We start from the raw sequence: 14268 nt of genomic DNA, 5'->3' as shown, positions 1-14268 counted from the left end.
CAATCCAGACATAATACTGCAAAATCATAATATAAATAGACACAGGGAAGAGAAGGGAAGGTTGGAGCTTAAGTTGTTTTCTATATAATTTGGGGGAAATCTACTTAAATATAATCACTTAACTAGTACATGAACAGTATACTAATCTGAAGCCTTTCCAAACTGAAAAAACATCAATTTGACTCATTATTTGAGTTTTTTAAATTTCTATTATTTTTGGCATTATATTAGTACTTGTGTAATTTCTTCTCATAAGTCAGCCCATAATAAAATTGTAAATCCTACATATTTTATTGAGGTTTTCGTACTGGAAAATGCAAATAGACCTTAGGTAATCAGTTTTACCTTATAAAGAGGGGATGGTGCATCACTAAAGGATCAGATATTAAAATGTAAGAAACAAAACTCTGGCCATGAAAGAAACCATGGGACCACTTGTATAAAGCTATATAAGGTGCTTTTTGCAATGTTGCGGGATAAAATACACAGTGCTCAATATTACCTGTTATTTACCATACTAGTTCAGAAACCTCTTGTATAGAAAATGAGCATAAAAGTGTTACCCAAGGTAGTGAATAAGTTTAGGGGGCTATTTATAGAGGGTAGCGGATACCACCTTCTGCTCACTGCTTGATACAGTAGTGTTTAGGTCACATTCTATTTGCATGTTGTATACCATTCATAAAATAAGGCTGTGCTGTCCCAAAACGTTCTCTCTTTATAAGGCTGCTTTCACACTGAGAAGTTTTTGAAGCAAATTTGAGTTAAAAAGCACAAGAAAAGCTGAAAAAAATGCTTCCCTATGTATGTCTATGTATGTCTTCACACTGGTCCATTGTGCTTCTGTTGCGGTGTACAAAATCCTGCTTGCTGCATTTTCAGGGCATATTTGGGCAGTTAAAAAAACTGCACCGAAAACCTTCCACCCCATTGAAATGCATTTAAAAAGCTGCAAAAATGCATATAAAATGCATAAAAAATGCATCAGAAATGCACTTTTGTTGCGGTTTTTGAGTCACATGTCCTGTGAAAAATGCACCACAATTGCAGCAAAACTGCAGTCAAATTGCTGCAAAATCATGGCAAAAATGCATATGGATCAATGTGAAAGTGCCAGAACGCTACATGGAGTACTCCGTTATTAGTGGAAAGGCTATTTACATGACTTTGGCAGGTCATTTGATCGGACTGTCCTTTTTCCTGCCTTTTTCCCCCCAGTCATTCATTTGACTAAGAAGCAAGCAAAATGCACATTTGTATAACAAACCACTTTACTTTATAAATGTGTCTTTTTTTAAAAGCAGTGGTATGGAAATTGAATTATCTGTCTGGTTGCTGTTGACAATTAGATATCTGCACACAACTTGTGGCCTTCTCTAATTAGACACATCATGCCTTCTCAAGATATTCAAAATCTGTCATTTCTAAACATAAAATATCTCCATCCTAGTGTACATCTCATGTAACCAGAGGGCCAGTAAATTATCACCTAATAAACAACAATCCTTTTTAAATAGTAGTAAAGGACATCATTTATAAACATTCTTTTTGAATAAGGTATACCTTTTTGACAAATGAACCATCTTTGTAGATTTTCTGTGTCAAGATTCCCCAATGACAGGTAAAGTAGTAAACAAATAGCACTACTGCACCCTGAGTTCTCTGATTCAGGCGTGTCATTACAACTGCTCTGCATTCATCAAATGGAATTTCAGATGATTATTGATGTACACTTGTTTGACTTCCCTTACTAATTATATACTTTACACAGTGCAGATTATTATTTTCATTAGTTTTGTACCACACACATTAAGAAACATCAACATGACAGCTGATGGTAAAATAGAATTAGTTAAGTAGAGAATACCCATTTATCATTTTCACATGTTCAAAGAAGAGATGTGACAAACATGAGATTATTAAAATAAGTTTTAATTTTTGGAGTTTTGTTGCTTTAGTATTTAACATGATGAAATAAATGGGTATTGGGAAATTGTCTGAGACTTACTACTAACGTTATAGCATATGGCTTAACGAACAGAATTTAGGAAGACTATTTTAGGCCTTTTTTTTTACAAATATTGTTTAATCCCATAAATATATTCCAGTCAGCTGATGTCATTGCAATATGTTTTACAAAGTCTCTGTCTGTGTATGTTATGGGGTATGGTTTTCTTTTCATATCTACTGCATGTTAACCAACATTTAGATTGAAAAAAACCTAATTTTATATCTTTTTGTAGGGTAAATGCAGATTCACTGAGTCATCACCAAATGTGTTTAAAAGTGTATGTCAAGCCAATAGCTAGTTTAGAAAGTTTAGAGCACATGTTTGATATTTGTTGCTCTCCAGGGCTCCCAGTTTCAAGTTTTACCTTCACTTCCTATCCTGCTGACAGCAGTTTAATCAGACAGGAAGTGAGGGAAAATCAGTAACAGGGACATAGACAGAATTAAAAATCTGACAGGGGTTCTAGTTTTCCTTTTCTTTGACATGGGAATGCATTTTTATTTGTGTTTGTGTTGCTGTTGGAAATTTTATTTCGCTTCCTGTCTGACAAAACATTGTAAATAGATCAGGAAGTAAGAAAACCTCTCTAAAGAAGCTCCAGATAGAGGTAAAAACCAGACAAGGATTCTAGCCCCCCAATTTATCCAAAACTAAGCAAAACATATTTTTGGGTGGACATACAATTAAGTAAACAATTACATAATTGTAAAATGAAACATTTCTACTCCATTCATACCACATTATAGGTACATATAGTACATTTCAACCCCATTATAGAGCAAGTAGCAAATACCCCATAGTTTCTTTGATGAGCAGGAAAATATTGCACACTTACCTGAAAGTATATAACATTTGTTTTGGGAGTTATTTACTAAGACAACTGGATTTTTTTCTCTCCCAGCCCTGTGTTCATATGATTGAGTTTAGGGAAATATAACACACACATTTGATCTGCGTCATTGTTAAAGTTGAGCCGGAATAAAACCTACTCCCTTTAGTAAATCATCCCTTAGATCCAAATATTTTATTTTCTTCAGTTCTGTTGTTGAAAGGTTTTATATGACCCACAAACTGGCAGCAAGATTCTAAAATAGTATCAAGCACAGTTTTATTGACAATTGCATTGCTCTGCCTACTTTTAGGTCTTTATATATATTAAAGGCAGATACAGGGGATTGTGTGCACATTAAATTGCATAACTCTCAATACTTGGAAGATGTCACCCTGTTTTTAGTTACACTCATATACAAATATCAGGAGTTCCCATAGATTTATACATGATCTCTGGCTTGTACACATAGCAGATAATCTCATACATCGATTGGATCATGCAGAATTCCACACAGAACAGATTCATGGTTTCTTATAACAAAAAGAAATTTGCTAACTCTAGTAACTAATAATACGTTTTAATGAGGTTGTCAGGGCAAACTTCTCTAGCAGGCTTTGATTATGGCAGCGCCACAAAACCTTGAGCAAAGGATGGTACACTGGCTCTTTTTCTATGACATTATTGCATTTTCCCAAGTGTATAATAATAGTTGGTAGAACAGAGTATGATTTATTTCTCTTGTACCCATAGTGCTACCCATAACAGCAAATATCAGCTCTGTATTTTCAGAGTAATGGTTGCTGTATATTAAGCTGCACCATTGCTGCCAGTACTGCATTTTATTTATGACCATATAAGCCTGAGTTTTGCAGTTTAGACTCTAAATGGTGACTTTTTCTTTAGTAAGAACCATCATAAATCAACTCAACTTTATCAAATATCATAGTATGTTAAAGAACTAATTAATATAGAAAAATCTGGATAACCATTTAAGTAGTACTTAAATCAGAAATAAACCTACCACTCTGTTTTCCAAAACAGTTACATTCAAGTATGCTGTGAATGATAACAATCAAGTTGCTTGTGCTCTCAACTGGACTTTCAGGCCATTAAATGGCTGGTGTCATACCTGATCACATGTGCAACACCACGTGAACTGCAGATCAAACAGAGGCTACAGTGGCAGCTTCCTTGGCTGTAAAGGATAGGAGGGTTTAGTTCTGCTTTAAAGAAACTCTGTTACTGGGTGGATATTGGGATAAACTGCTACAGGTGTGAAGTGTGCGCACCCAGAAGTGCCTGTGAATATCTGCAGCAGACTCCTAATCCTCCCTGACACAGTTGCATCTCAGACCATTCTGACACTTCCTGATAGTACCAAAGCCTGCTCATCCCTTCCTACCTCCTGCACATTCCTATTGGTCATTGAAGCTGCCCATCATAGTAATGGGCCTCTGTGTGCCTGCAGTTCATACCTGCAGCAGATTGGTAATCTTCCCTCCAATGACAGAGTCGTTTAAGGTTCATACATGACTCAGTAATGTAAATCCAGTCCTGATTGCTGGCTCATGATACAAGATGTGTTAAAAAGTGGAAGTTCTGTATAGTCAAGGGGAAAAGGGAGGGGAGTATTTTTTTGTCTAGCTCCTAGAGGTTGGGATAATAAATATGTTTTTAAAATCATTGTCAATGTGAACTGTCTGTAAACCTGAAATCTGGGTCTTAAGTGCCATTTTATTTCTGCTTAAAACTACTGAATTTACAAAAAAGCCTGTATTTTGTTTTTTTTCTTCCTAGAGTGTGAAATATTCACAATGATTTTTATACAGGGGCATAACAGAGCCCCCAGTATCAGACTATGACACACTAGTGCAAAACAAAACAAAAAAAAGCTAGAAGGAGGAACAATATATCAAGAACTGACTTCTTCATGTAGTCCTATGACAATCTCTTCCATTATCAGCACTGTTTTTTTGTTGTTTTTGTTTTTATAGAAAATTGTCTATTGTAACTTTTTACAGACCTTCATGATAAAGCATAAAAACAGTGTATTTTATATATATATTTATATATTCATATATTTTATATTTCTTTTTTATGTTCAGTCATTTGACTTCAAAATGTCCTCCTGTCTTCTCTGAGTTGATTGTTTTTCACAGGATTTGTGTCCGCATGGGGTATTGTAAATGCCAGAACAACTGATGGAGCATACAAGGCAGGCATCCTGTCCAAGGCAGGAGAAGGTTTAGATGGCTAGTTCTGATACTCCCAAGACTTGTGTTTTCTAACTCCTGCAATTTTCCAATAGCTAATTGTTTCAAAATGAATCTGTCAGAACTCTTCTGTCCAGAAACTTTACCCAGTGGAATGGATTTGGAGGGAAAATGGTTTGTCTTCTCCTTAGTTTTTATTTTTGCTGTTAAAAAATCTCCCCATTTTGGAATATATTTTTATTTTGGAGTCTTAAAAAAAATGTCTTCACTATTTGCACTGTTGTTTTGAAAACAATAACACTGTGATATATTTCCAAGACATTGCTGTCCTAAGGTCCCAAGATCCACAGAATAAATGAACGTATGGGCCTCTTGTTTGCAGCAAAAGGGCTCCAGTGTCAGATTTGTTTGCTGGGCGTATGTTTAGCTACTCTGTTGAAAAAGTCATGAGAAGACTTTGTGGTGAAAAGGAGTTCAGCTTAGTGGAGCTGAACAGGGTCAGTAGCTGTAGCAGAGTGATGGCAGGAGGCACAGTGTAAGAAGCTCTTCTTCCCAAAATGATGATGCTCACACAGGTACAATATGGAGGCCTAAGTTCTCGCTCTGAAGTCTCATGTGGTTTCCATGGTAACTAGTGGCGGTCATAGGCAGTGGCAGCAGTGGGAGGTGCGGAGCCCCTGGATGTGGCACTATAATAATAAGGGGAACCTGAAAGTTAACACAGGAGAAGAATGTACTGGTTGGAAGGACAACGAGTGAACAAATACACTGAATTAAGAATGTTGCAAAACAAATAACTCTTATACAAGACACAATTCTTTCTGTAAAAAAATACAATTAAAAGCTAGTAGTTTAGTTTTTGGGTAGAAAGTGATAAGCGTCAGCGACCTTCTGATTTTTTTGCCACTCACACTGATTTGACCCACCAAAGCTGTGAGTCAGCTTCATTGACTTTAATACAATTACTGGGGCAACACCATGAGCTACAAGAGAAGATTATCAGGGTAGATTGCAGAGGTAAATCCTTCAAAACTGGACTGTAGTAGTAGCTATAGCATTGCATACCAGGTTTTAATTGTAGGGGCAGTAGGGGTATTGCTTCTAACAAAGCAAAACATCCATTAGGTTAACTTTTACACCACAACAGTGTATAGGCTATGACTCATGTATAGTCTACTATCTTTATTACTATTTAAGTATTACAGGTAATCCCAAAAAAAAACCAATTAGATGCATCAGTAAGATATTTACAATGCATTTTTTCATGATAGCTATGTCTTTTTAGGGCAATTGACCCCTCTGCAAGCCAGTAAAATTTAAATTACTTCACAATTTCACATTCCTATGGTTGGCGTTATAAGAAAACTAGTGTTGATAGGTTATTGAGAGTGCCATGGTGTCTTTGATAAAGTTTTTTCAATTTTAATGACCAGTCAGAATTATTAGCCCAATGACACTATTGCCTATAAGTGTAGTAGTTACTCACTTAGTAATGCTGGATTGCTGAACCTCCATGCTTCATTGTATGTTGTATACTGCGGGTGACTGTAGGGATTTCCTGAAAATTCACTTCCTAGAAAGGTAATATACAACAATGTTAGAATGTTATTCTGTTTTCTCTTGGTTAAGTTTTAATAAGTGAATCTTTGTGACACACATAATAAAGGTAGACAGTTTATGGACTGAACCAAGTTTTTTTCAAGCTTGCTACCTGTGGCATGTTATGGACCCTTGGGATCAGTTGTTGTTGTGTTATCCTGATAACTGTCCAGTATCCACAGCAACTATACCAGTTCTTACTTTCAAGTGCTTTGTCCTCTCTGAAAAGTTACATTATATTGGTTTCTAATGGAGGTTTGGTTAATGCACTGCAATAATTGTCTTAAATTGTCTTACATTTTTTACGATGCTCATACACATAGAATGACCATTGCAAAATCAGAAAGATTTTGGTCATAACAGAAGGTAATTAAATGTTTGGGAGCACTATGCCCTCTGTGCATTCATTACAGACTTTCCAGCCATGGTGGTAGATTGCTATTGCTCTTTCAATACAGTGGATATGCTAGCTAAACTTAGTGTCACCCATAGACTGTTGTAAGCTATCATAAGGTAGTTTTGGGTTTTGAAATGTTGACAAATTAACAACATCAGTGAGTTGTGGCTTTAATGTGATAGAATCCCTGTGACTTCTGAGTATGACTCCAATTTTCCCACTGCAAGGAAATATTAAATATTCAAGAATTCATTACAAGAATATTTGTCTGCTTGCACTGTGTTTAACAAATGCCAGCCCTTTAAATTCTGCATAGATGATGCACACTGAAGTATCCACAGACTTTGAAGAAGCAGTAAAAGCCCTTTAACCATTTGACGCCCGGCCTATGGCCGAATGGCGTCCGGAAAAATGTACTAGCTTTCCGGGAGGCCACCATATGGCGTCCTCCCGCACATACGCAGTTCGCGCGCTTGCAGAGCCGCGCAGTGGCGCGATCTGTCACCGGCCGTGTACCTCGGACACGGCTGATGACAGATCTGAGTACCAGCCCCCGTTGCCGGTACCATGTGACCTGCTGTGACCAATCACAGCAGGTCACATGAGAGTTGTATACAATGGATGGCTTCATTCATGCCATCCATTGTATACTAGTGTCTAGCTGTTAATGGTCACAGCTAATCACATGCACATGTCATGTGATTAGCTGTGGCCAAATCACAGCGAAGCACAAAAAAAAAAACCCTGAATGAATCAATGTCATTCAGGTAAATGCTTGCTTATAGCAAAGTAAGTCTTTGCTATGAGCAAATTGTGTAAAAAAAAAAATACTGATCACTTCCCTAAAGTAGTACAATGTTACTATGGTAACATTGTGCTACTTTGGACATAGTGAAAAATGAAAAAAAAATCTTAAAAAAAAAAAATGTAATAAAAAAGTTTAAATAATAAAAAAATTAAAAAAATGTTTTAAAAATATATATATTTTTTTCACACTGTCACCAGTCAGTGTCCCTGATCACCGCCATGCCAGTTATATGATGACGCTGTACTGCACTGGTGACAGTATGTAAAAAAGAAATAGTGAAAATAATTTTTTAACTTTTTTCATTTTCCGAAAAATTATGACAAAAAAAATACAACTTCAAAAAATTCGCCATGCCTCTTATGAAGTACGTTGGACTGTCTACTTTGCAAAAAGGGGTCATTTGGGGGATATCTGTACTATTCTGACATTCTTGGACCTCAAGAAATTAGATTGGCTGTCAGTACTTCAGGACTGATCAATATTCAGATTTATACCATAGTTTGTGAATTCTATAACCTTCCTACAAACTAAAAAATACATCCTATATTGGGTTATTTTCACCAAAGACATGGTAGTAGAATACATCTCGGCCTAAATTTATGAAGAACAATTATTTATTTGCAAACTTTTATAACAGAAACAAAGAAAAACGTGGTTATTTTTCAAAATTTGTGGTTTTTTTTGTTAATTTAGCAAAAAAATAAAAACCCCAGCGATGATTAAATACCACCAAAAGAAAGCTCTAGTTGTGTGAAGAAAATGATAAAATTTTAGTTTGGGTACAATGTTGTATGACCGTGCAATTGTCATTCAAAGTGTGAGAGCGCTGAAACGTGAAAAATGGCCTGGGCAGGAAGGTGTAAAATTGCACGGTATTGAATTGGTTAAAACAAGCCCCCACTCATCCCTGTATCTATACACATTTTGGAGAAATTAATATTCCAAATTCACAACACAGTCACTGTTTTTTCGATGAGAACAGATTTTGGTTGCCTGCCATCCCTCTAATATAAACTAACAGCAGATGTTTCTAAGCTGTTAGAAACCCAGTGAAACCTGATTTGAGACTCTAATCTTAGTTGAGGATCTTTCAATTAGCCTCATATTAAAGTGCAACTGTAGCCATTTTGTTGTTTGTTTTGAATAGAGTGGGAAGTGGTTAGAACCCTTGTCAGGTTTTTTTGGGCCATCTGTGGCCTGCATTTTCCTCACTTCCTGTTGTGGGGAGGAAGTGAGGGGTTCTATCATTCCCTATCTAACTTAAAAAAACTAAAAAGAAAACTTTAAATAACATAAAAAATATACCAATATCTGTGTTTGCTGGAGAGTTTCCTTCACTTCCTGTGTGGGGAAAAGTGTGTCCTCGAGACAGCATCACACCAATGCTGCAGCATGGAGGTGAGTATGAATGTTTGCTTTTTCTGACCCCCCAAGCTATTCCTTTAAATATCCCCATTCTGACAAAATTTTAAATTTTCATACATATTGTATAATTTGAAATTGTTCTTAAATCTTATTTTATATAAGGCATGCTATTTATAAGGTTCACGTGTGAATTGAATCCTCAAAATAAAATAATTGTATTAATCATCACTCTGTAACAGTTAATGTAATTTCCAAAATCACAAAAAATTGGGCTAAATATTGTACTGAATATTTCAGCATTATTTCTTCCAGAAACTTTATATTTTTAAAACTAGCCTGTATGATTAAGAATGAGATAACAAGAGCATACATAACAGCGATTAAACATGTTTCCTGGCAGCTAATGAATATGGTGCAATGCTGAGTTTTCCATTGGTACTATATCAGACACAGGAAAATGTGCACAGCACTACATGTGTTTATAGGTGTGTGCAGAGGTGGGGGAGCTGACAGCGGACACTGGAAGTGTTTATTGATGAGAAGTGAAAGCATGCATACAGGAGGATAATGAGCTTTTGAGCTCAACTGTGACCAAGAGGAACTGAGCTATCTCTTTCCCTGATCACTAATGAAACAAGTGTAATTTCCTCATCAGCATTGAATTTTATTTCCATACTCCCCTATCTGCTCACCCGGCCGCAAGGCCTTTTCAGCAGTTCACTGCACCAATCGGGATTCCCTTTCCTCTAAGTTCTACAATAATGTCTCCTGAGAATACCCTTGTATATTAGGGAGTAGAGTGTAAGGGCTGAAAAATATGGATCTGTTCTACATCTTTATGCAATGTCATTTAATGGAGCATTCAGTCTTACTTGTGTTATATATCTAGGAATAAATAAACAGGAGTATTACTCCATAGGTGAGTTGTGCCCAGCAAAATAACCTTCTTTCGCCAGAATAATACACTGTATCTTTCAAGCTTCCAACTATTTTATTTAAAAGTATTCTAAAATATATAAAAATGAAATGCCAAAAAAGAAAAAGTGAATTCTCATTTAGCAATACCATGTAGAAGTCCATATATATTCCATATATAGTTTATAACTGTGGGAACATTATGGGCAAAATGATAATATTTAATAATGAGCTAATATCAACAGATTGCTACACTTAACCTTTCATCTTCAGGAAGTATTAAATGAAAGAAGATAATGAGACTGCTGGATCTTTTACTCTGGAACAAGAAATCCCAACAAGTTCTGCCAAGAATATTTTGGGAATATAAAGTGGAAATATGCTTTGCCCATTGTGGGAAACATAACAATGGTAATCTAACTTTGATCTTTCCCTCCCTAGCTTCAATACTCACCTTTATTTTGCTTCTCCACTAGCTATGGGGAGCATGTGACTCACTCCTTTACCTTCTATGTAACTAGGCTAGTGTTTGGTGGTTTGCCACTTAGGCACCCGGTGAGGTCACAAGGAAGCAAGGAGAGAGTCCTCAGCACTGAGTAAGCTCCAAGTTATGATTAGGTCTTACATAAGGCTTCCTATCTTTTTTCACAACAGCTGAATGGAGTGGTGGGAGAGTAAAACAAAGTTAAGTATGTGAAAAGCAGCGGTTAGGTGAAACTGTTACTTTGTCCTGCATAGGTCAAGGAGCGCTGCACTCTAAATATTAAGAGTGGCTGCGAAAACAAAGGTTCTGCACATATACAAGCTTGTACCTAAAGTGCTTAGAGAATAGGCAAACAATCTAGCTTGAAGACCCATATTCATGCAGATAACCTATAAACTATATAGTTAGGCATCACTAAATAACATGTTATACCTTGAGTGTGGAAAGATTTGCTTATATCCTGCATATAGTAGCATAGGGCATTATAAATAGGATATCAGAAGACAGAAAATACAACAGAGAGATATGCACAATGTGCTAGACTCACCACTCCCAGTCCTGCAGTGAAACAGACAAGGCTTAGAGCTGGACAGACATGAGCAGCACTCCACAGGCTGGACCGAATGGTGGACCGAAACGTTGGTGCCTGTCAATGCAGTGATAATGAGATTCCTCTTTCCTGCCAGTAACCTGTGGAGTGCTGCATACTGTGTGTTAGTGTTCAGACTCTAAGCTTATCTAGTGACATGTGGGTCAACTGGAGAGTTGTGTACTAAGTGAAGGTATATGACTGCTCTTAGTAAAATTCTCTTTAGTTTCTCTTATGTTAAACATTTCCTATTAACTAAAAGGATCATTCAATGCTTGCCTCTGACTCACTATATCTGAAAAGTTACAGAGTATAAAATCTGCCATCACCTTATATACTGAAAATATTCTACAGTCTCTCTCTCTCTCTCTCTCTCTCTCTCTCTCTATATATATATATATATATATATATATATATATATATACAGTGGGGAAAATAATTATTTCATCCCCTGCAGATTTTGTAAGATTGCCCACTTACAAAGAAATGAAGGGTCTATAATTTTTATCATAGGTGTATTTTAAATGATAGACACAGGATATCAACCAGAAATCTAGAAAAAGCAAATAACGTTTTGTAAACTAAGTTGCAGTTCAGTGAGTAAAATAAGTAAATAAGTATTTGATCCTCAAGCAAAGCATGACTTAATACTTGGTGGAGAAACTCTTGTTGGCTAGCACAGAGGTAAGACGATTCTTGTAGTTGGTCAAAAGGTTTGCATACATCTCAGGAGGGATTTTGGTCCACTTTTTTTTACAGATCTTCTCAAAATCCTTAGGGTTTCTTGGCTGTTAATTGGCAACTCAAAGTTTCAGCTCCCTCCACAAATATTCTATAGGATTAAGGTCTGGAGACTGGCTAGGCCACTCCATGACCTTAATGTGCTTCTTCTTGAGTCACTCCTTTGTTGCCTTGGCGGTATGTTTTGGGTTGTTGTCATGCTCGAAGACCCATACACGACCCTTCTTCAGTGTTCTGACTGAGGGAAGAAGGTTCTCATCCAAGATTTTACAATATATGGCGCCATCCATTGGCTCCTCAATGCGGCAAAGGCGGCCTGTACCTTTAGCGTAGAAACAGCCCCAAAGCATAATGTTTCCACCTCCATGCTTGGCTGTAGAGATGGTGTTCTTAGGGTCATAGTCTGCATTTTTCTTCCTCCAAACATGGCGAGTCGAGTTGATACCAAAGAGCTAAATTTTTGTCTCATCTGACCACAGCACTTTTTCCCACTCCTTCTCTGAATCATTTAGATGTTCATTGGTAAACTTCAGATGGGCCTGTATATGTGCCTTCTTGAGGAGGGGACCTTTGCGGGTACTGCAGAATTTCAATACATGGTGGCATATTGTGTTACCAATGGTTTGTTTGGTGACTGTGGTCCCAACTGCCTTGAGATCATTCACAAACTCCCATGTAATTCTGGACTGATCCCTCACTTTTCTCCTGATCATCCTTACCCCATGATGAAATCTTCCATGGAACTCCCAACTGAGGGCAATTGATGGTTATTTTGTATTTCTTCCATTTGCGAATAATCACTCCAACAGTTGTCTCCTTCTCACCAAGCTTCTTGCTGATGGTCTTGTAGCCCATTTAGGCCTTGTGGAGGTCTACAATCTTGTCCCGGATGACTTTTGCCAGCTCTTTGGTCTTGCCCATGATGGTGAGAAAGAATGAGAATCTGTGGACAGGTGTCTTTTATACACATAACGAGTTGTCATTAGGAACATTGAGAGAACAAATCTGTGTACCACCTGAGCACATAGCCAGTCTGTGGGAGCCAGAATTATTGTTGGTTGGTAGGGGATCAAATACTTATTTTACTCACTGAACTGCAACTCATTTGTATCATGTGTTTTTCTTTCTATATTTGTGGTTGATATTCTGTCACTATTTGAAATACACCTATGATAAAAGTTATAAACCCTTCATTTCTTTGTAAGTGGGCAAACTTACATAATCTGCAGGAGATCAAATAATTATTTTCCCATATATATATATATATACATATATATATATATAGAGAGAGAGAAAGAGAGAGGGAGAGATGGTAGATATGTTATTAATTGCTTGGGTGTGATCTAAATCCTTCTTTGCACTGTCCTCCAACCTATCATATTAAAAAAAACATATGGAAGTATATCCACCTCTATCTATGCACAGTATTATAGAGTGTTTACTGCATTTGTGAATGTTATGATATAGCTACTGTGTACTAGACTGACATAAATAATGCTAATGTATATGTCACGTCATTTGGAGAATAAAATCAAAATGCTTAAAATAACATATCTTCTAAACTAAAACAATTACTCACCAGGGACCATTCCAGCAAGGGTCGAGGTTGGGTAGCTGCCTTGTCCTGTAGGAGGAACATGAGGAGGGTAGCCAGGAAGGGTTGTACTCGTCATGTCTCGACCTAAGAGTAAACACATACATTTTTATTAATAACATGAAAAATGTTTTTTGAACAATGATACAAATGATTATTTCCTGTAAAATCGTGTTTTGCTTCTTAAAAATATAAAAAGAGGTAAAGGGAAACTGCACAGTCCTGATTATAAGAAGACTAAGCTCCACCAACTGCTATTCTTTTTTACAACAAGAGTGCCCTTAACCTCTTCACGCTGGACGAACGCAAATGTGCAGCCTCCCGACGTCTGGGCCTAGACGCTGAGCGTCCGCACATTTGCATTCTATTAAAAAAGGACATGTGCCGAGAGCGCGCGCCCTGCGCGCTCCCAGCACACATGTCCGGTACTCACGGAAAGGTCCCGGGAAGCACCGGTGTGAAGGGGTTAAAGTCCAATTAATCTATCTTGTTGGAGAAAGAGAATGGCAGTTGTAGTGCTTAGCACTAAAGTTATATCAGACTTAAATAACAAAGTGACATTAGTTTTGTAGAGAAACGGAGAAGAAGGTCTACCATGGACCCCAGTCTTAAGCAAGATCACTTTTACATTTACAGGTGAAACTCGAAAAATTAGAATATCGTGCAAAAGTTCATTTATTTCAGTAATGCAATTTAAAAGGTAAAACTAATATATGAGAT

The 14268-nt window shown here is 36.9% G+C and overlaps 1 protein-coding gene across 12 annotated transcripts in view; it reads right to left on the bottom strand.

The window, feature by feature from the left end:
• Positions 1–3102: 3102 nt before the first annotated feature.
• PAX2 (paired box 2) overlaps positions 3103–14268 on the bottom strand; it is a 78262-nt gene continuing 67096 nt past the window's right edge. For 5 of the 12 annotated variants that reach the window (XM_089677235.1, XM_089677224.1, XM_089677223.1 and 2 more), the window contains 4 exons: positions 13534–13635; positions 11172–11270; positions 6543–6629; positions 3103–5745 (listed from right to left, as the gene is read on the bottom strand). In XM_089677235.1, coding sequence (XP_089533361.1) covers positions 5624–5745; positions 6543–6629; positions 11172–11270; positions 13534–13635 — 410 coding nt within the window. In that variant the 3' untranslated portion in view covers positions 3103–5623. Of the gene's footprint in view, positions 5765–6542; positions 6630–11171; positions 11271–13533; positions 13636–14268 lie in introns of all 12 variants that reach the window. The other 7 variants (XM_089677234.1, XM_089677225.1, XM_089677230.1 and 4 more) reach the window with 3 other exon arrangements.

This window comes from Staurois parvus, unplaced genomic scaffold (genome assembly GCF_062004578.1).
Source record: "Staurois parvus isolate SC_StPar_1 unplaced genomic scaffold, SC_StPar_1.0 ptg000182l, whole genome shotgun sequence".
Taxonomy (NCBI): Eukaryota; Metazoa; Chordata; class Amphibia; order Anura; family Ranidae; genus Staurois; species Staurois parvus.
This window is presented reverse-complemented; position numbering and strand designations above follow the sequence as displayed.